Genomic DNA, 21,835 nt, shown 5'->3' with positions numbered 1-21,835 from the left:
ATTGGGGTGTGGGGGGAGGCCAGCGCTCCCTCCGAGCTCCGGTGCCGGGACCTACTGGTTACGTCCTCTGCACAGCAACACTGTGCCACTGGATGTAACCATTACGTCCCCGGCACAGAAGCAGTTAAAGCAGAACCAGTAGACAGGCAGCAAAGAAGCAGTGACCTAGCAACTGTGGAAAGAGTTATTGAAATATGTATTGTGCGTTTAGTGACTACAGTCATCAAAGCAGCCTGGCACTCTAATGGTGTGTGCTGAGTCCCAGTAGCAGGACAGAAGAGCCACCATGGGTACTCACTATGTGACCAGCTTCAGAGTGTCATGGAAGAGAAACAACTCAGAAGGAATTAAAGTAGAGCTGCAGGCACCCACAAAGGAGACCATTTGAGTGCATGGTGATTAACCATAGATTTTATATAAACTGTAGTTTTTCATTAAACCAGAAGGATACACCCAGACAGCCAATAAAAAAGACTGTGAGACCAAAATACTGCATGGGCTGATGGATGTCAGCTGCCTACTGAGAAAGTGGTCTTCAGAAAAATATACACATCCTCCACATCACAAAAATTGGACCTTGGGTAAAGGTTGCATATCAAGTGTCTGATTAAGAACTACTGGTCCTGGAATGTTCTAGACTACAACAAAACACCAGTGCCGACTGCCTACTCTTGTGCTCAGACAGTTCTATGAAAGCAGTCTGTAAAACCTTTGCCTTTGACAAGAGAAGGAACACTTGTAATGCAGTAAATTGTTTATCAAACCACACACCCTGTGGACAGGGCAGTGACTAAAAGCAGAAGTTTCTTTTCTGCAGGGACCAGTTCACAAAACCCATTGGTGGAAGATTGTAAAGTTACAGAAATAGGCTTACTCTAATTTAACTCTGATTTAACAAAGAATTCCAGAATTATTCCTGGGACCGTGCATCTGCCCCATATTACCAGGACTTCTGTAAGAAACTAGGCTCTTTGCAGATGCCTCCTCCACTTTTCGCCCCACTCTTTGCTGCTTGATGCTGTTGCTTTTGACCTGTAAGTATGCTGTGGCCTGCTAACCAGACCACAGCACCAGTGCCTTTCCCCTAAACTGTACTTTAGGTTGGCAAGGACTTTCCCACCTCTGTACATCCCTAGTAATTGGTACCAGTGGTACCCGGGGCCAGGGTGGTTAAGGGGTCACCAGGGCTGCAGCACTGATTGTGCCACCCTGTGTCACCCAAGTAAAAGTGAGACAGCAGAGCTGCCATGTCAGCCTACATAAGCAGCCTGCTGCTTAAGTGTGACTCTGCCCACACCAGGTGCAGGCAGACTCCCATTACTGCCCATAGGCAGGTCTGTCAACCTTAAGGCAGGCATCCTCTAACCCAGGAGGCAGGGTACACTGTACTATGAGTGTGGACATATATGAATGAGTATATATGACCCTGTGGTAGCATTTACAATGTAATGTGTCCATGAGTGACTGGCGGACCATTGGATAACATGGACTGGCACCTGGGTAGTTCCCAGATGTCCAGCTCCGTGATGGTCTGGCTGATCTCCCCCATGTTTGGAATGACCCACCTTGTTTTCTAACCCTAATCACGATGCATGTGCCCAGGTTTAAATAGCATGTGCCCTGGTGGCACCCATAGATGGTGCCCACCAATTTATCAAGCTCTCTCTGCTGTTTTTTGGCAGGTTCTCTCAGTCCTCTGCCACCACAGGCAAGAGTCAACGCTCCTGCTGGTTGTGCTAGCACTTCCCCAGGATGGAGACAAAGGTCCCGGTCAGGCAGGAGGTCACACCTTCTCCCTCCCAGGCTGGCTAGTGTGAAAGGTAATCAAGGCGGTGAGCCTCAAAGGCTTCCCCAGCCCTTGAAATGTAATTACTTGTCCCCGCTCTCAAGAACACAGCCCTTCCCGCCCTGTCCAGCTTGACAGGCAAGAAATTAGCTATGCAGGAGATGTACACCTCCAAAAGGCTAGCCACACCTTTAGAGTGGAATAGAGTGTCTGTACAGCTAAGAGAGTGTTCTTCCAGCTTGCTTGGCAACACTTAGGTTAAGTGGATTCTGGGTAGGAAAGTAGCCCACTCTCACAGGAAGTTGCCACTTCAGGGGAGGGCTGTCCGCAGGGACCAGTAGACCATTGGACACTGTCCCTCACACCCGTAACTTCCCGTAAATCAGGATTTAAGGGGCTCCCCTGGCACCAGAACCACAGTTCTTGAAAAGAATAAGAAGCACAAAGATGACGTCATCACCAACAACAGGACCTGGACTCAAGCCACAGTGCGAAGAAAGAATACTGAAGTGACCTAGGGATACCACCACTGTAACTAAGTGACCCACCTGTGCCTGGCGTGAAAGCTCATTTGTCCCAGCAAGAGGGACCCCTGCGGGCACCAAGAGGCCAAGCTAGACTCCCATGACTGGGGGTACAAGTCCCCTGCAATTTTCAGGAGTAACACTGTGCTGAAGTCGAAGAAGTGTGACCCTTCAGGCTCCATGTGAGTGAGCCTAAAGAAACTTGGGGCCTCATTTTTTAGGCCCTATTGGCACACTGCACCACTGGAGCATCACCTTTTTTGATGCTCCGGTGGCGCAGTGTGCCATCCCATAGTTACAAGGCCACGCAAAGCCACCTAGCATGGCTTTTCATGGCCTTGTAAATATGGGCCCCTTTCCTGCAGAAAACTGCGTGAAAAGGTGGTCTCTGGGTGTTGCTGAGGGTGTTCCCATACAGCACCCATGAAACGCTGCGGAATCTGATGCATTCCCAGATTTACAAATCTGGGAATGCGTCAGCTTCCTATGTCACAACAGAGTTGGCATAAAAGTGACGCAACAGGGAGAAATATTTTTATTTATCCCCATTTTGTCCTCTTTCTCTCTGTGCTGCATTCTGAGTAAAACACCTCTAGTGATTGTTTTTGTGCAGGAAGGTATCCCTTCTTGCACAAATACAACAATAGTGAAAGGGTGTTTGCGTTGGTGTCTTTTCTCTAAACCCCTACCAGTTTTAGTGGTATTCTGTCCCCATTTCTACCTGCGGTATGGGCACAGACCAACACGGTCCTTAACTGGGGCTAATCTCAGACTATGGGCCTCATTAGTAGTTTGACGGTCCACAGACTATCAAACTCGCAGTAGCAGTTAGACCACTGCACTCCTAGTGGTCCGACCGCCAGATTATGATCCTCACAAACAGACCACCAGTAGACTGCTGCCATTGCCACAATCAGGGATCCCGACGGGTTGGCGGCAGTCAAAGTCATGGTCAGTGATGGCGGGGGCTGAGTTAGGCACCACCATGCTAATCACAACTTCACTTTCCACCAGCCTTTTCATGGTGGGGTCCCTGCAGTGAAATGGCTGGATGGTGGAAAGCCAGTGCTGTGCAGGGGGACCCCTGCACTGCCAGGGCCCCCTGCCAGCTCCCTCGGAATGTGCACTGTCTGCTATTGCAGACAATGTGCATTCCGAGAGTGCTTGTGTGCAATGCATTGGCCTCAGCACACCAATGCCGCTGCACTGTTTTAACCGGGCTGGCTGGTGGAAATGTCATAATACAACTAGGCCTACCCACACAAGTGAGGTACAGTTCTTACCGGGAGACTTTGGGGAACGCTGGGTGGAAGGAAATGTGTGGCTCCTCTTAGATTCCAGAACCTTCCATCACAGAAATGTGCAGAAAAAGTGTTTTTTTTGCCAAGGTTTGAGGTTTGCAAAGGCTTCTGGGTAACAGAACCTGGTGGGAGTCCCACAAGTCACCCCATTCTGAATTCCCCTAGGTATCTAGTTTAAAAAAATGTATAGGTTTGGTGGGTTTTCCTAGGTGCCGGCTGAGCTAGAGGCCAAAATCCACAGCTAGGCACTTTGCAAAAAACAGGTCAGTTCTCTTCAGGAAAATGTGATGTGTCCACGTTGTGTATTGGGGCATTTCCTGTCACAGGCACTACGCCTACCCACACAAGTGAGGTACAGTTTTTACCAGGAGACTTTGGGGAATGCTGGGTGGAAGGAAATTTGTGGCCCTCTTAGATTCCAGAACCATTCATCACAGAAATGTGCAGAAAAAGTGTTCTTTTTGCCACATTTTGAGGTTTGAAAGGCTTCTGGGTAACAGAACCTGGTGAGAGCCCCACACGTCACCCCATTCTGAATTCCCCTAGGTGTCTAGTTTTCACAAATGTATAGGTTTGCTAGGTTTTCGTAGGTGCCGCATGAGCTAGAGGCCAAAATCCACAGCTAGGCACTTTGCAAAAAACAGGTCAGTTTTCTTTGGGGAAAATGTGATGTGTCCACTTTGTGTTTTGGGGCATTTTCTGTTGTGGGCACTAGCCCTACCCACACAAGTGAGGTACTGTTTTTATCGGGATACTTGGGGGAATGCTGGGTGGCAGGAAATGTGTGGCTCCTCTCTGATTCCAGAACTTTCGATCAGCGTAATGTGAGGAAAAAGTGTTCTTTTTTGCCAAATTTTAAGGTTTGCAAAGGATTCTGGGTAACAGAATCTGGTGGGAGCCCCACAAGTCACCATATCCTGGATTTCCCTAGGTGTCTAGGTTTAAAAAATGCACAGGTTTGATAGCTTTCCCTTGGCACCGGCTGAGCAAGAGGCCAAAATCCACAGCTCGGCACTTTCCCCAAAAAATATTCTATTTCAATGTAAAAATGTGATGCATTCATGTTGCGTTTTCTGTTGCGGGCATTAGGCCTACCCACGCAAGTGAGGTACAATTTTTATCAGGAGACTTGGGGGAACACAGAATAGAAGAACAAGTGTTATTGCCCTTTGCCTTTCTCTACATTTTTTTCCTTCCAAATGTAAGACATTGTGTAAAAAAGAAGTCTATTTGATAAATGCCCTGTAATTCACATGCTAGCATGGGGACACCGGAATTCAGAGATGTGCAAATAACCACTGCTTCTCAAAACCTTGTCTTGTGCCATTTTGGAAATACAACGGTTTCCTTAATACCTATTATTCACTTTTTATATTTCACCAAATGAATTGCTGTGGACCTAGTAAACAACGGAAACCCATTGCAGGGTGCAGCTCCTTCATTGGCTCTGGATACCGAGGGGTCTTGATGAACCTACAAACCCAATACATCCGCACAGCCAGAAGAGTCCAGCAGACGTAACAGTATATTACTTTTGAAAATCTGACATGGCAGGAAAAAGTTACATTGTAAACGTTGAGAGAAATGGCTGTTTTTTTCAGCTCAATTTCAATATTTTTTTTGTTTACCTGTTATTTTCTGTAAGAAAACCATGTAGGATCTACACAAATGACCCCTTGCTGAATTCAGAATTGTGTCTACTTTTCATAAATGTTTAACTTTCCAAGATCCAGCATTTACTTTGCACCAATTTCTGTCACTAACTGGAAGGAGGCTAAAAGCACAAAAAATAGTAAAAATGGGGTACGTCCCAGTAAAATGCCAAACTTGTGTTGAAAATTGTGGTTTTCTGATTCAAGTCGGCCTGTTCCTAAAAGCTTGGCAGAAGGTGATTTTAGCACCACAAACCCTTTGTTCATGCCAGTTTCAGGAAAAAAAACACAAGCCTTCTTCTGAAGTCCTTTTTTTCCCATTTATTTTTTGAAAAATGTCATTTTTGCTGTATTCTGGCTAATTTCTTGGTCTCCTCCACACATAAACTTTGGGTACCTCTAGAATCCCTAGGGTGTTAGGAAAAAAGGATGCAAGTTTGGCATATGTAGTTTATGTGGACAAAAAGTTATAAGGGCCTAAGCGCGAACTGCCCCAAATAGCCAAAAAAAAGGTCTGCCACCTGAGGGGGAAAAGGCCTGGCAGCGAAGGGGTTAAGTAAAGTTTGTTTTTAGATTGTGTGTTTGAAAATGTCACTTTTAGAAAGTAGGCATTTTCTTGCTCAAACCATTCTGCGACTCTGCCTGTTTGTGGATTCCCTGTCTGGGTCAGTTTGACAGTTGGGCTGTTTCCATCTCTCCTCTAGACAGTGACACAAAGGGAGCTGGGGTGTAGCCTGCATATCCTGATGAGCCATCTGTGCTAGGAGGGTGGGGAGGAGTGGTCACTCACACCTGAAAGGGCTGTGCCTGCCCTCACACAATGCAGTCTCCAACCCCCTGGTGTGTGTCTGGGGTCTGGTCTGGGCAAGGCAGGATCTTACAAACAAGAGAGACTTTCCTTTGAAGTTTTCCTACTTCAAATGCAGAATAGGGTATAAGTAGTGAACCAAAACCCCCTGAAAAATAGATCGCTTCTGGAATCAAGCAGAACCTCTGCCTGGAGAAGAGCTGAGGAGAAGTGTTTCCCCTGCCTGTGACTGTGCTTTGTTGGGCTATCCTGCAGTTGCTGCTTCTGCCTGTGAAAGGGGGCAAAGATTGGACTTTGTTGTGCATTCCTGCTTGAGAAGAATCCCCAAGGGCCTGAACTGAGCTTGTTTCCTGTTGTTGAAGTCTCAGGGCCATCAAAGACTTCCCCTGCCAGCACTTGGACTACCTGCTGAGTCTCCTGCCCTGCCAAGTGGTGCCCTATCTTGTCCCTGGGCTCTTGAAAGGTGAAGTTGGCAGACAAGAACTGAAAATCCACGCAGAGAGCACCGTACAGGGACATTTTTGACGCACCTTCCTCAATGTGGCTGATCAATGACGTGCCGCCGGCTTCGCAGCTGAAATTGATGCTCCACCTGCATCGCGGCTAGGGCATCAACGCATTGGAGCTGGAGAAACATCGCACAACACCCGCTGATGGAGGCTAATAATGATAAAAACCCATCGCAGTGCAGTTTTCTGACACCGTGCAACCGGATTTTCCATGCATTGGCCTTAGGTGTCCAAGTCAACATGTCTCTGCGCGGATCCGAGGTGCCCCATTTGGAAAACAAGGCATCGCGCTCTTGCGAGGCAGAAAAACAAGGCATCGCCAACCCGACCGGAGAAGGAAACAATGCATGGCCTTACTTGCGAGTACAGAATCAACGCATCGCTACCCTTTTCCGAAGCACACTCGCCCATGTGGCTTATTTCTGATATTGTTGCTTTGTGTAAAAACAGCATTCTCACTGTTTTCTAAGGATTATGGCTCATATTCGTTTGAAAATTCGTATATTGACTTGTGTATGTTGGATTTTTGTTGTTTTGGTCTTGGTGGATTTAGATAAATATTTACTATTTTTCTAAACTGGTGTGGTGTCCATTTTGTAGTGTTTTCACTGTATTACTGTGTGTATTGGTACAAATACTTTACACATTGCTTCTGAAGTTAAGCCTGACTGCTCGTGCCAAGCTACAAATGGGGTGAGTGGGCGTTAGCTGAGGGTGATTCTCCTTTACCCTGACCAGAGTGAGGGTCCATGCTTGGACAGGGGGTTACCTGACTGCCAACTAAAGACCCCATTTCAAACAATGATCATTACCTCACCTCATTCCCCAGGTAAATAATAGCAGGTCAAACCTACCAAAATATACTAGGTGGAAAATAGAGAAACTTGCAGTTCAGTGTGATAAACACCAAATTACCCCTGCAGATTTTAACCAAAAACTCAGAGTGGAGGTTATTTGTACCGAGCCAACACCTCAACCTGTAGTGTCAGTAGTTACTGGGTGCAGCAAATACCTCATCCACATGCAGCCCACTTGAACTCGGTTTCTCATTATTAATCAGATACGTAAAGGCATATGTGAGCTGTACCTCAGAGACGAAATGCCATTAGTACCATAGGGCCATGCTATGCATGTTATTATTTTGAATGTGACTCTTTGAAAGGCAGTATGAAAAGTTCAATTAAAGAGTTTCCTTTAACATCAGCTATCAACCTGTGACTGTTTTCAGGGCTAAAGGTATCCTGTTCACCCATTGGCTTTCTTTAATTGCTTGTTATGCTTGCTATCACAAGTAGCGAGAACGGAGAGTGCTGTTTAATGTGTTTGTGCTTACAGATTTTTCTGCAGTAGTGTGCTGCTCATTGTCGCATTTTTATGGTTATTATTTAATTATCATTTCTTTAGTGAACAATCTGCTATTGACCCATGTTCAAGTTGTATACAAGAGAATGCAGACGTCCAAAGTTTTTCACAGAAGCCACTAAGAAGGCCGAATATCCAAGCTGGATTGTCTATTAAATCCCATTAATTTCTTCCACCTCTCTACACTTCTATTTATCTTGCTCATGCAGGCTCGTTTCAGGGTCGAGCCTCTGAGTGCATGCGCTTGCGCATGTGTCTCGTATGGGAGATGCTGCTGTGTGCAGTAAAGGGCCTGGAGCCCACCTGTCGTTCACCATTTGTTGATTTGTGTGGCACTCTTCGTTACAGCCCTGCAATTCGTCAAGGCATGTTGGGCATCATTTCCGTTCCTCTGTGTGGAGCAGGGATCAAGCAGTAATTGATTTCAACTTAATTAGTGCCTGTCCCCTGCTCCCGAGTGATAAAGGTACTACTTTGTTCTAACTTCCAGTGCCCCACACGCAGAAGGCTTCTCTCTGGCAAAAAACGTTCAATGCAGGACAAACAGAATTGCAAAGTTTTATTTTTTCAAGCTAATTCTATTTTATTTTGTTAAGTCGTCTTTCCTCAGTTTCCACTCGTTTTTTTTGTTTTTGCTCTTGGGCGCTGTTGTCAAAAGTTAACAATTAACTTGTTTGAAATATGCAAGACCTGTTGCATTGCAAATGTTTGTTACTCCTGTCTTTCCCCTCTATCAAGGATTTCATTTATTTCCACTCCTCCTTCTTTCACCCTTTTCGCCTTGCATCAAAGAATGATAATGAAAAATGAGACCCCGTCCCCAAAAGTGAGTGCCAGTGCCTTCCACATTTCTGATTTTGATTCAAAGATGAATTACCATGAGGGGCTGCTTTATTCTATTGCAAGTTATTGTTTGAAGTTATTACACATCCTCCCTTTTAAAGATCGTAAAGAATATTAATTGTCCACACTGTCTTTAATGTTAATCAAAAAAGGGATGATGTCATCCAGTGATTGGGCTGTACTACATTCCATCACATAAGAGACCGTTTTTTTTTTTTTTTTAAACAGTAGCCAATCTGGTGTTTCTGCGAGCTTGTATCTGAAAATGTATCAATATTTACATGAGTGACTGGGGTGCCCTGCCTTAGCGACAGCTCTCAGTTTTGACAGCCCTATTTCGCATTTTACCCATTCTGACGAGAAGATTAAACAGATGAGCATTGAGCTATAGGATCTTGTCAATGGAAAGGTAAACCAAGGAAGACATTGTCACGGGCCATTAGCTGCTTAATCAGGGATAACATAAGCGGCCTCAATCTGTCACAAAAGATGCACAGAGATGGCAGTACTCAGATGAACAGTGAAAAAGGACAGGAAGTGTTTACTTGCTGATACAGGAAACTTTCTTCTATTGCTAAGAGAATGTTCGCAATCTGGCCAGGTCCTTTTCAATGTTTATTTGACATCTTGTGAATAACTCGAAAATCATGATATAATAAAATGAAAAGCATTTTCTTCGATTATAGCAAAGAATCAGTAGTAAGAACCAGTGCATGTATTGGCATAACTATGCTCTGCATTTGCGAAAATGCATAATGTTGTTCCGTGAAATTTCATATAAATTGTATGGAATTAGCTTTTGGTGCCAAATGACGTTTGCCTGTCTCTCACATGAATTTATTCACAGGAGGTTATAGCTCATCTGAAAAAAGCCGTCAAGACATTGTAGGTGAACCGTCGCCAAAAATTATGCAAAAGTGCATAATGTGAAATTTCAAGAAAACTTTAACAGTTTATGTAGCACGGTATTTGCAATTTCAGGAACTTCACCTTCAACATTTATTTACATTTCAAACCAATAGAAAAAGAATGGCATTCCCGTTTGTGCACATCAGTGGTCAGTATATGAAACGTTTATTACCCTGTGCGAAGTGGCAGGCATTGTGCGATTGAAAAACAGAATTTAATGTACCAAAATGTCATTGCAAGGTGCAAATACATTTGTGACTGACAAAGTTACGCTGGGGTTTTCCTTGAAAACCACATTGGAAGGTAATGGTAAGAGAAAATACTTGTTTTTTTCTATTTGCTACGACCTCCATTAATTGTTTGTGATGCTTCTGCTGTTGGCAGTTTACCAATTGCTCTAGTCAGGATTTAACCATTGGCAAAATCCAATGCAGTCCAATCCAATGTAAGCCTGCCTGTAAAGCGCTAATTACCCAAATGCATCTAAACACTGAGCAAGGGATCAAAAGAGACCAGAACCTAATACAAGAATAGTTTCACCTGTTTGTGGAAGGTTCTGCTTTTCTGGTAGCTTCAGGTATCGTATTCCACAAGCAGCATAGACAAAAAAACACTCCTGCCACAAGCTTAAATCTTAGAGAGGTTTGAGAAGGCAACAAGGGACAACCCCTGATTATGTTATCAAGGATTGTTACACGAAGAAACTAGTTATCCTGTACACAAGCTTTAGAATTGAGAGGAGAATATATATTTGGGTACTGGAATCCAGGGCAGAAGTTGTCAATAAGGACACAACAGTACCAGGTGGTAAGTTGTTTTTACTACAAATGAAGAACACATGCACACAAATTAACATGAAATTATATTTTCCATGTAGGAGCATTACTCACTCTTCTTCAAAAACCCCTTCCAAGAGAGGGCAAGTCCCCAGCGAAGGGACAATTTCTACTCTGACAATACAAGGAGAGCTAGAAGCTCCAACATGTAGTAATGCTTCAATGACATGTAGGTATTCTGCACCCAGCAACTTCTCACCTGTCCAGCAACAAATAACCAGCCTGTAGACACTACCAGTAGGCGAAATAAGCCTGGAAGCTGTTCCACTCAATCCTCCCCAGAAACATTTAAGCAACCAGCTCATCACTACAGGAGGTGAAAAAAATGGTACAATGCAATGCCCACACCTGCTAAACAGAAAATCAGTCAGCCTTATAACAGTGCCGACATCCTTCTCATTGTTACTCTTGAAATAATTCACAGAGAACTAAGGCCCATATTTAACACAAAATGACGGAGCGCAATGCCGCGCCAAAATTGGCAGCGCCACGCTCCGTCATTTTCACAATGCAGGGATGCACCATATTTAATAGAATACAGCGCACCCCTATATTGCCCTCCGCACCTGCGCTAAATTTGCAGCTGAGCGCCAATGCAGCTACCATTGTGCCATGGTGCAAGGATGGCTGCATTGGGGGGGGTTGTTTTTGTGCATAAACAAGAAGAGATAAAAGTATTTCTCCTTGTTGCACCATGCTAACGCCACCCCTGGGGTGGCGTTAGATTTTGGGGCTGCCTAGGGTTTACGAAAACTCTTAAATCTGGGGCTGCATCAAAATGCAATGGGTGTTGCTGTGGAATGCCCACAGTAACACAATTGCATGGTCCGTATACGCAAAGTGCTGAGTAAGAAGGGGCCATATTTACAGGGTGGCTTAACGCCACCTTGTAAATACAGTGCAGGGCATAGTGCCACTGGAGCGCCATGCAAAGTGAAGCTCCGGTGGCTCTGGGGGCTCTTCAATATTCCCCTTAATGATTTAGAACATATATTCCTGTAGCTGTCCTACAACTGGTCAAGTTGAGAGAACAATAGTACCTCAAGTTGACAATGGTACAGTTAATAATTTACACAACTAGGTTGGTAAACAACCTAGATAAGCTACTACCGCTCATTGGAAATTTACAGCCTGCTTACTGTAAGACTGTAGTAGGCTGCAGATACAGTGTGCTAAACTGAGCAATGGTCAAGTCCATACAGATTCCCTATGGCACTTTAATGTCACTTTTCTTTGTTTTGCCCATGACAGTTATGAGTGCTGTGAGAGGTAAAATGTTGGGATTTGATAACTGAGGCAGGCAGAGGAGATGTAAGACTTGTTGGTAATCTACCACAATATTGTTCTTAAATATCACTCTGCAAAAATAATATACCCAGAACAATGCAATACATTTTCAGGCTGAGAGTGCCACATGATTTGTGCAAGAAACAGGAGCAGGGTATGGAACTCTGGGCAGTCTTACCTGGGGAGCATCCTACAACACCACTGCCACTCTGAATCAGCTCACCTCAACTTTCCATTTTCTAGCAACGCTTTAAGTACAAGTTTAGCAAAAAGGGGCATATTTAGGAGCCCCTAGCTCCACCAGAGCCTCACTTTTCACGGTGCACCTGTGGCAGTATGCCCTGCCCAGTATTCACAAGGTGGTGATAAGCCACATTTTGTGACTTAACACCATCTTGTAAATATGGCCCCTTCACATGCAGCACTTTGCTTGGAAGGGGCGTGCAATGGGTGTTGCTTTGGGCATGCCACAGCACCTCCCATTGCATTTTGACACTGCCCCAGATTTGTTAGTTTTCATCAACCAGAGGCAGCACCAAAATCTAACGCCTTACTGTTGAAAGGTGATACCCTGAATCCGGTCCCCAGATGCTTGCTTCCAGCCTAGAGAGGACTTGGCCTGGAAGTTCTGGCTGGACTGTTCAAGTTTGGGAACAGAGTGTAGACTGATTTGCATATGGCTGGATCTAAACTGGGGTGGCATAGTGAGCAAAAGAACAATGAATTTAATCCCGATCTGTGATTGGGGGTGAATGTTTCAAAACTTTCAGCACTCCGTTCATCATCCTTTTGTGTTGTCTGCTGTGTTGGCAGCCAATCAGAACTGTGCATTTCCCTGCATGAGCTCATCATTGTTCGCAAACACTTAATGGCTAGAGGTATACAAATTTTAATTTCCCTTTATTTCTCAGAAACAACTTAATGGATTTACTCCAAATAAGCAAAAGCATATCCTGCATACCGAAAGCTGGCTTTCTGCTAAATTTGGTGTAATTCCATGCAGTGGTTCAGGCTGTAGATGTGTCTAACGGTCCTATGGGATTTAACATAGGAAACACAACTTTGTTGACCCCTCCTTTTTGTTAGTACCCACTTGATAGATCACCCTGAAACTTTCTAAGCACAACAAAAATTACAGCAACAGTTTTTTTGAAAAAATTCATGAAGATTCGTCAAACGGTGCCAAAGATATAGGCAAGTCAAAAAAAGACCTTTACTATGGAAACATGGTTCTAACTATAATTACCTATTGGCAAGCGCCACTGAGTTGTGTGTATATATATATATAGATATATATACATAGATATATATATATACATATTTATATTTGTGTGTGTGTATGTGTTCGTGTGTGTGTGTGTGGCAGTTGACAGTAGGTAGTAATAGTTAGGACCTAGTTTCCATAGGAAAAGTGTTTTTTGACTTGGACATATCTTTGACAACATTTGACGAATCTTCATGAAATTGTCAAAAAAAAGTGTCAAGGTGGGTCATGTTGTGCATGGCAGGTTTTGGGGTGACTCATTAAGTGGGAGCTGAGAAAAAGGAGGGTCAAAATATTGCATATCCCATGTTAATTCCCATAGACCGTTTAGACACACCTCCAGCCAGAACTGCCGGATGGAATACACTAAAATTTGGCAGATAGGTAGCTTTTGGTTTGCAGCTTTTGGTTTTCCTATTTGATGTAAATCCATTCAGTAGTTCTTGCGATATTAAAGGAAATCTGAATTTGTATATCTATGGTCGCAACAACTTCACGAATAGTCCTGATCTCATGCTGAGATTTTATGCCTATCGACACTTGAACCAGGAAGTGTTGTAAGTAATTTTGGATATCGACTTAAGCTTAGTCCCCCCCCAATTTTGTTTTTAAAAAGAAAAGGGTCCGGGGTAGGGATACCCTGAGCCCCTAGCCTTGATGCAGGGGTGCCCTTAGGATTCCCCCAGGGCTGAAAAACAACTTTTTCTTTTCAATTTATTGCAAAATCTCAGAATGTTCACGAATTTCATGTGAATTTGAAAAAAAGCAAGTTTGGTCTCCCACTCTTTCTTTTCATTGTGCCCTCGGGTGGGCCAGGTCCCAGGTGCATTCCTAAAATAGAGGAGGGGGTGTAGGGGCCTCCCTCCTGGGGCTTATTAAAGCTGTGGGGACCACCACCTCCCTGGAATTACTATTATGATATTGAGGGGCCCAAAGAACCCCCCAGGGCCCTGGGGACCCCCACTTACCTGGGGAAAGAAATAGAAAGTAAATGGGGGCCCAGTGGACCCCCCCAAGCCCAAGAGACCACCACCTCCCCAGGCTGCAATATTATAATATTTGGGGGCACACGTACCCTCCCACGAACCCGGGGGCCAAAACCTTCCCAGGTCAAGAAAGAGAAATATTAATAGGGGGGCCACTTGGACCCCCCGAGGCCCTTGGGACATAGCATGAGCTGGTCTTGGGGGGTGACAGTCCCTATGACCTTCAGTGGCTCCTTGCGGTGGGCCATGTAGCCCCCCTGCAATGTGGAAGTAGCAACGGGTAGGTGTTGGGCCTCGGGGATACGGGGTCTGAAATGGAACCCCTTTCTCTTTTTTTACTATTTGCCCTGGGGAGGTGGTGGTCCCTCGGGCTTGGGCTGGCCACATGATGCCATTGCATTATATTTGTATACAGCCCTGGGGAGGTTGTGGTCCCCAGGGGTGCAAGGGCAGACGTGCAGCCCCATATGATATTTGATCACAGCTCCGGGGAGGTGGTGGTCCCCGGGGCAGCAGGGGGCATGCGCCCCCACTGCACTATATAACATAAAAGCCCCGGGAGGTGGTGGTCCCCAGGTCAGCAGAGGGGCACGTGGACCACCTGCACTATATAACATAAAAGGACCAGGGAAGTGGTGGTTCCAGGGCAGCAGTGGGGAGTCTGCACCCCCGCATGTGAGTTATAAGCCCCGGGAAGGTGGAGATCCTCACGGCAGCAGGAGTGGACTCCCCACCCCTCCCCCCCACATTATGATATAAATGCTCTGGAGACTTGGTCCACCCGGGGGCTTAAAAAAGACAAAGGCTGGGAGGCCGTGCTTTGTTTTTAAAAAAAAATGATGGAAGATCCATGGATCCAACACAACTCCCACCATAAATTGTTTTTAAAATGCTTTTTAACCCTGAGTGGTTCCCTCTGGGTCCCCTCCACCAGAGCTAAGGGATCAGGATGACTCTACTCTGGCCCCTTTTCTTTATTGCCACACCCCTTTTAAGCACCACGAGCTGCTCCTGTTGGATCACCCTGATCCAACCATTAGGTTATCCTGCTCTCTTGAGCCATTGGCTTCAAGGATCGTCAATCACATTTTTCATGGACCAGCAGGTGATTGGCGCACCATCCAGTGGCTTTCTGTGTCCTCCTGCCACTGTCTGCTTTGAAGGGTATGAAGAAATATTTTGTCTTGAGCTCACTCAGTGGCTCTCTCCTAGTGCATAAGTAACACTCCCCTGCCTCTCCTTTTGTCATGCTCCACTTTTTCTGTTTCTGTGTTCCCACCCTCTGCGCCCACTGGAATATTTTGTGAGCTCTCTCTAATCTCTCCATCTTTGCTGTCACCACCTAACCTTACACCACCACGTTTGCCACTACTGGCTTGGAATTTTTCCACAGTCCACCACTTACCTTTATTTTAAAAACATTTTAAAAAGGGTCACTAACAACAAGTGGCCATGGAAATTGGTCTTTTTCAAGATGTGTATCATTCTAACAAGCATGTTGCATTGCACATAATAGCAGTACTCAGCCACCTTAAAGCTGTATTCTTTTCTACTTGTAATATTTGGGGAGGCTGTCAAATTGTGTTTAAGTGAAGCGTGGTGCAAGTATAAAGATATTCAATTTAAAAATGTCTTTCCACCATGCCATTACCTTTCCCAGTGCTTGCAATGCATTTTGATGAGCATTGGCAAATGTAATACCAGTGCATGGCTGCTATCCAAATTAAAAAATAAATAATAAAAAAAAATTTTAGAAAGTGCTGGCATTAACAATGCTTGTTATTCTATGCCTTACACTTCTTCCTTAATGCAAACATTATATGTAAGCCCAGCGGTTTGTGTATGTGTACAAACGTAGTTTAAAGAGCAAACAATGTTTTGATGAGTAGCCAGCAAATGATTACATTTAGGATCTCTTTTTCCATCTACAGCATGGAAGAATGTGAGGCTTTGTGCACCAGAATGGCTATAATGGTGAATGGGCAGTTCCGATGCCTTGGCAGCATCCAGCACCTAAAAAATAGGTATTGTATCATGCATTCATATCCTCTATACAACATTTGTATTTTATTAAACTCTATAAAGATCTTGAGTTTAATAAGCAGTCTTGATATTAAATAGTTCTGTTATTTTATTCAAAAGCCAAAATGAAATCACATGAGTGAGGATTCATCACATTGCTCACAGCTGATAATTAAGGTAAAATGTCTTGCCTGATGCAGTTAAACTGAAATGTGTATTCAGTGCTATTTAGGCAGCCTTGACATTTCTGTGCAATTTCACCTACTCCATGTTTTGAAGCTATTGATGTGATATACAGCTAGACCTTCACATCTAAGCAGTTCTGTAGTCTGAATCTTTTATTGGCGTTTGTTCTGGCAAAATGCATTAGGGGAAATTTTTGGAGTGTGGACATTACCGCAGATTCCATAATTCCAACCCTTACGCAACTTCTATGTGTATAGGGATTAGATTTATCCCACAAACATGGAGTCAGGATTTTAGTAAAGGGGTTTCATAATAATAGACTTTTCATGCTTTCACAATTAAGGTAATGGAGGAACCATCCTGAACATGGTATTTTTTTAATCTGTAAGCATCATTCCTGCTGTTTGGAGTAATGGAATAAATAACTCCAGTACACATTATAGTGTTCACAACATGGTCATATCATGTGGCATATTTTGTGGCAACAAATATCCTGAGGTTACATCTCCGGTAGTTATAACTGGATAAGGGTATCCAATCAATGTAATAGCTCCAGATCAATCAATCAAGATCAAGTAGGCGAAGTTTTGAATGAGGTGTTCAAGGGCGTCTGAGGGGGTGGGTCTTGCTTCTTTGAGGGTGGAGATGCAGGATGTTTCCATGATTTTGCTCCAGTTGCAGTGGGGGAGGGTCACAGATCTCGTTATGGCTTCAGTCTGTCCCTCTATGGTAAAGTGGACGATGTGGTGGTCAGTCCATTTTACCTCAGAGGTGTGGGAGAAATTGGCTCTTTCGCTGTTGGAGAAAATGGGGTCCAGAGTGTGTCCTGCACTGTGAGTTCAGAGAGGCTGATGATGCTCATGTTCTTGAGGAGAGAGGTGGAGTTAGAGTTGTCTGGGTCCTCTAGGTGTAAGTTGGGGTACCACAGGAAGATGTAATGGTTGAAGTCGATAGCGAGAGGGGCAATGAAGTCTGGGATGGAATTGCAAAACCTATGGTGAGGGCCCAGGGGTCTGTAGGTGAGGTTCTAATGTCACATCAGATGACATGTGATGCTAGAACAATTATGTTTTTTACCCCTTTCCTAAAAACAATTCTGGTTCCGCAATTTACAAGTCTGCAAGATGATTAACTTTGCGCCAATGCAATGCCTTTTTACAGATGGAGTTTTGAAATTAAATTTACCAATTGATAATCAAACTGTTGGCACATTAGAGGCTTTGGCCATCATTGACAGAGGTAAATGCACACTTTTGTGTAAGTTTACAATTGTTTGCAATTCACAAATTAATTTGAGTAGTATCTTTACAAGTGCAGAGTCTCCGCACATAAAACAGCAGGTCTAGATAAGATACTACTCATAAATTCCTTTGTGACTAGCAAACAATCATAAGCTTACACAAAAGTATAATTTACCTTTGTGAATCAGGCTCTATATGTATATTTGTTTAGGTAGAGTGGCGAAGACCCAGATACAAATTTGTGACTTAAGGACTGTTTTTTAACAAGTAATGTTACCAGGACAGGCAACTATTTTAACTTCAAAGGCCCTGGTGTCATGTATATATATATATGTTTGTCTGTCACCAATGAGGATGGAGTTACAATAATTTGTTTGCATTCAACTGGTTTCCAGGTTTTACAGGCCATGTGGAATCTGTCTAAAAAGCTAATTTATCCTAGTAACTTAACACACTAATTGTACTGCATTCATATTCATTCGTTGGAAAATGAGTCAAAATAATTCCCTGTGATATTAGCTTTGTCTGTTAAAGAAATTACAAGTTTGAATCTTAGGTTTGATTTTCTTCAGTTTTTTTAGATGATTCTAGATAAATAGATTTGCTTTAATTTGATTGAATATTTCCCTGTAGTATTTCATCCATATTCGGATATCCAGCAATATGGTTAAGACAATCTGCAATTAATGACTCCAGACATTGGTGCCATAATGTTATTGTGGAAAAGCACCGCAATTCACTGAAGCAGTTAATATAGTGATGTCGATAAGTGTTGAACAACGTGAGACAACAGGAATGTCAAATTAAATGAGAGACACAGTACGAAGAACCTTACAAATACATGCTTTTGACTAATTTCCTGAAATGATTTGACTTCTATTAAAGTAGGGTGTCTCTATATATACAAAATAAAACAGCTACTTCCCAAAAGTTGAGTAAAACTCTATAATATGTGCAGTTGAAATGTAATTGTATTTTCCAAAATGTACAGTAGCCATGGTATACTCTTACTTGGACACAGTTATTGTACTCTATAGGGTCACAGGTCTTTGTTCAAAAGTGGGGATCACCCAGACTGGATTCAATAAATTTGGAATAGATCTTGAAGTGAAGGTAGTCAATAAACCTTTACAACACCATTGAGTATATGAATGCTTATTTTTCTCTTTCTATTCATGTCCTCATAATATATGGTCTAAATGCTTTACCCAATTTTTTGGGATGCTTTGCATTAAAGGGTCTAAAGTATTGTGTTCTTCAATTATTTCAAACTCATAAAATCGGGTTGGAAAGATTTTTAACAACATTAATGTGACAGTAAATTTATTTTCACATGAAAGGGCTTGTCTTTAAAGTTTTTATTACATTTTCTCTTAACATCATAAGCCATTTTTCTGCCAATGGCAATACAATTCTCTGTGACTGGTTTTAATTAATCTAATCTAATTTTTGAGTACCATTAACTTTTGTTTATGAGGTTTTCATTTTTCCCACGTTTATTGATGCCATCTCATTAACACTTCTTTCAAATAAATTTCTAATTTGTTCAACCTTCTCATTACGGTCTGAGACGTTTGAAGCATCAGACACTGCATATTTTCTTTCAAAGAATGCTAATGCGTTTTGAATTGCTTCATCTTTTATAAATATGCATTCTGGCTAGTTATTGAGTAAGGGCTTAAGTAAAATATGATGCATTCATATAAAATCCAAATATTCAGGAGAGTATCTGTGAGTGACTTTGGTAAGGGTAATACTCGTTCAAAAGACTTAAATACATTCCTAACACTGGAAATTGCATGACATCTTCCAGGCAAGACTGATCGATTGTGCTCTACTCTGATCTTTTTGTAACACAAAATACCCTTTAATATTTTATTTTCCACTCAAATCTGAAGCATTTCTGTTCACTTCTCTGTTTCTCAAGGTTCTCTCTTCAGTTTTTCACGCAGTCAGTTGCAGTTACTTCTGTCCAGTTTGATAGGGCCTTGGCTATACTTTTAAATGTAATATTGCTGTACCTGTTTTGGCAGACTTCTCCCTTCCGTCTCTATTCCTTCGGTGGATATATATATGTGTTACCAATCTTTCAGTCTTTCTTATTTTGCGTGAGAATACATGTATATGAAAATTAGTATATTATATTGAACACGTATAATATATTGAATAGTTTCTAAAACCACTTCACTGTCCACAATAAAATGCATTGTTCAATCTACATACACAAAAGCACTTGGAAAAAATCTATACTCCATGGCGTATATAAAGTAACATTATTTTGATTATTGCTTCTAATCCATAATGATACCTTTACGTAGCTAGATATACAACAATTTGAAAAAATACTACTAAACTCAACTCCAGCTTGAACAAAAACATTTTTATTTAATATCTCAACAAGACATACTCAAGCTTCAACACAGAGCAGGCGAGCAGGAATCAATTGGCCACATTGCCCTGGTCCTCACTTCCAGGAGGAGGCAAAGCTTTTTCTTGAAAAGCTCTGAAGCACACTTACAAACCGCAACATCGGAAGCTATAACACAGAGGGGGCGAGCAGGACTCAATTGCCCTCATTGCCCTGTTCCTCACTTCCAGGAAGAGGCGGGGCTTTGTTCCTGAAGTGCTTTAAGTGCATTTCCAGAGTGCAGCACGGGATACTTCAACACAGAGGAGACAAGCAGGACTCATTTGTCCACATTGTCCTGTTCCCCGCTTCTAGGAGAAGATGGTACCTTGAAACTGTAATACTTTTAAGTGGATTTCTATACTACAGGATGCTATGCCCCTGGGCACTGCCTGAGAGAAAACTGGGCCAAGTGTGGGCCAATTTGCATCCATCAGAGCCCAGATAAGAATGGGCTTGGCAGCCCCTCTTGGTTTTGCAACAATGGTTTGTGACTCTATTATTTATGGATTGTGAGTTTCGCTCCCTAAGTTGATTATGGGTAAAAGAAAAGTTAGTTCACACAAGAGTGCCAAACCAACTGCTTGTGACACTACCGCCTCAAATACAAACTACCATACCTTGGTTAATGATGTGATAAGTAATGAGATAGGTATTGCAAGGGATTGATGCTGTATATCTGTTTATTAGAATACAAAACCATATTCCTGGAGATTGCCTGTGGGCATCGAATGGTGGGATGGTTGGTTCAGTACTGGATACATCCATTACACCTCATGCATCTCAACCATCTAGAAATATTAAGTGTACCAAATCTCAATATGGCTTCAGTACAAGTACTTTACCAGCCTCTCGTGCCCCTTTAATGAAGAGGAAAAGGAAAGACTGTTATGTGGCAGCAACCCAGAAGGCTATGGGGAAACTAAAAACAGTGGAAGTTTAAGATTGCCTAGAAGGTTTAGGTCCCACTATCATGGATAGAACAAGTGTGGGTTATGTCGAGAAAACTGATTTTAGCACCAGGGAAGTTAATTTATCAGACTTTATTAGCAAACCCTTTGCAAAATTAGAGGAATCAATTTGATTTAAAATCTTTATTTGGTTTTGAAATAGAACCATAAAAGTACACATAACAATTGCATAACGTATAGAGAATACCTCATCATAGCTACATTACACCTAACATAAAAACACTGATATAGAGTTTGGCGAAGGCTTTACTCTGTCACAAGGGTGACTGATATCCCGTCCACTGTATTACAAGTTCCATAGCTTATAATAGAATTGTAATACATTAACACAATCCACCAAACTCTAAATCAAACCCTATGCGAAAAATATATCATAATATGTTAAAATATTTTAATGCTCGTCTTGGATAAAGTGTGCAGACATAGCAAAATATAAAATATAAAGCTAAAATGACAAGATTACTATTGACACGAGCAGAATATCACACAATTAAAAAAAATCATAACTCATCGTCAGTAGGGAGCAAAAAGTAGCAACAGAAAACTACAGTGGCAAGATATGACACCAGTCAATTCGTTTTAAAGTGCACATGTGATTTATGTGTTTAAGCATGTCCCAAAGGATCACCAAGTGCTAGTGGAAATGTATGCATTTTAATGGGTCTAAATAAAACTTACAATCGACTAATGCGGTGGTCATACTATATTGACCGTGTAGCTTCCAAATAAACTTGATATTAAAGAGGCCTGCAGGTTAGCCACTAGACTCTATAAAACAAAAACCTCTACTTAGGGTCTGCTATTTTATTATCAAATTAAGTGGTAAACCTACAAAAACAGACTTAGCGTTCAAAAAGTTCTCAGGCTTGCCACTAAACTCCATAAAATAAGAAAGACCTCTAATTAGGGTCTGCTATGTTAATATAAAATAAAGCAATAAA

The 21,835-nt window shown here is 42.7% G+C and overlaps 1 protein-coding gene across 3 annotated transcripts in view; it reads left to right on the top strand.

Moving 5' to 3' along the window:
- LOC138299526 (phospholipid-transporting ATPase ABCA1-like) overlaps positions 1 to 21,835 on the top strand; it is a 2,649,159-nt gene that overhangs the window by 2,408,709 nt on the left and 218,615 nt on the right. For all 3 annotated transcript variants that reach the window (XM_069237840.1, XM_069237822.1, XM_069237830.1), the window contains one exon: positions 15,999 to 16,091. In XM_069237840.1, the coding sequence (XP_069093941.1) occupies positions 15,999 to 16,091 (93 nt within the window). The remainder of the gene's footprint in view (positions 1 to 15,998; positions 16,092 to 21,835) is intronic.

This window comes from Pleurodeles waltl, chromosome 1_2 (assembly GCF_031143425.1).
Source record: "Pleurodeles waltl isolate 20211129_DDA chromosome 1_2, aPleWal1.hap1.20221129, whole genome shotgun sequence".
In the NCBI taxonomy this organism is placed as follows: Eukaryota; Metazoa; Chordata; class Amphibia; order Caudata; family Salamandridae; genus Pleurodeles; species Pleurodeles waltl.
Note: the sequence above shows the minus strand (reverse complement) of the source record. Positions and strands in the feature narration are given on the sequence as shown.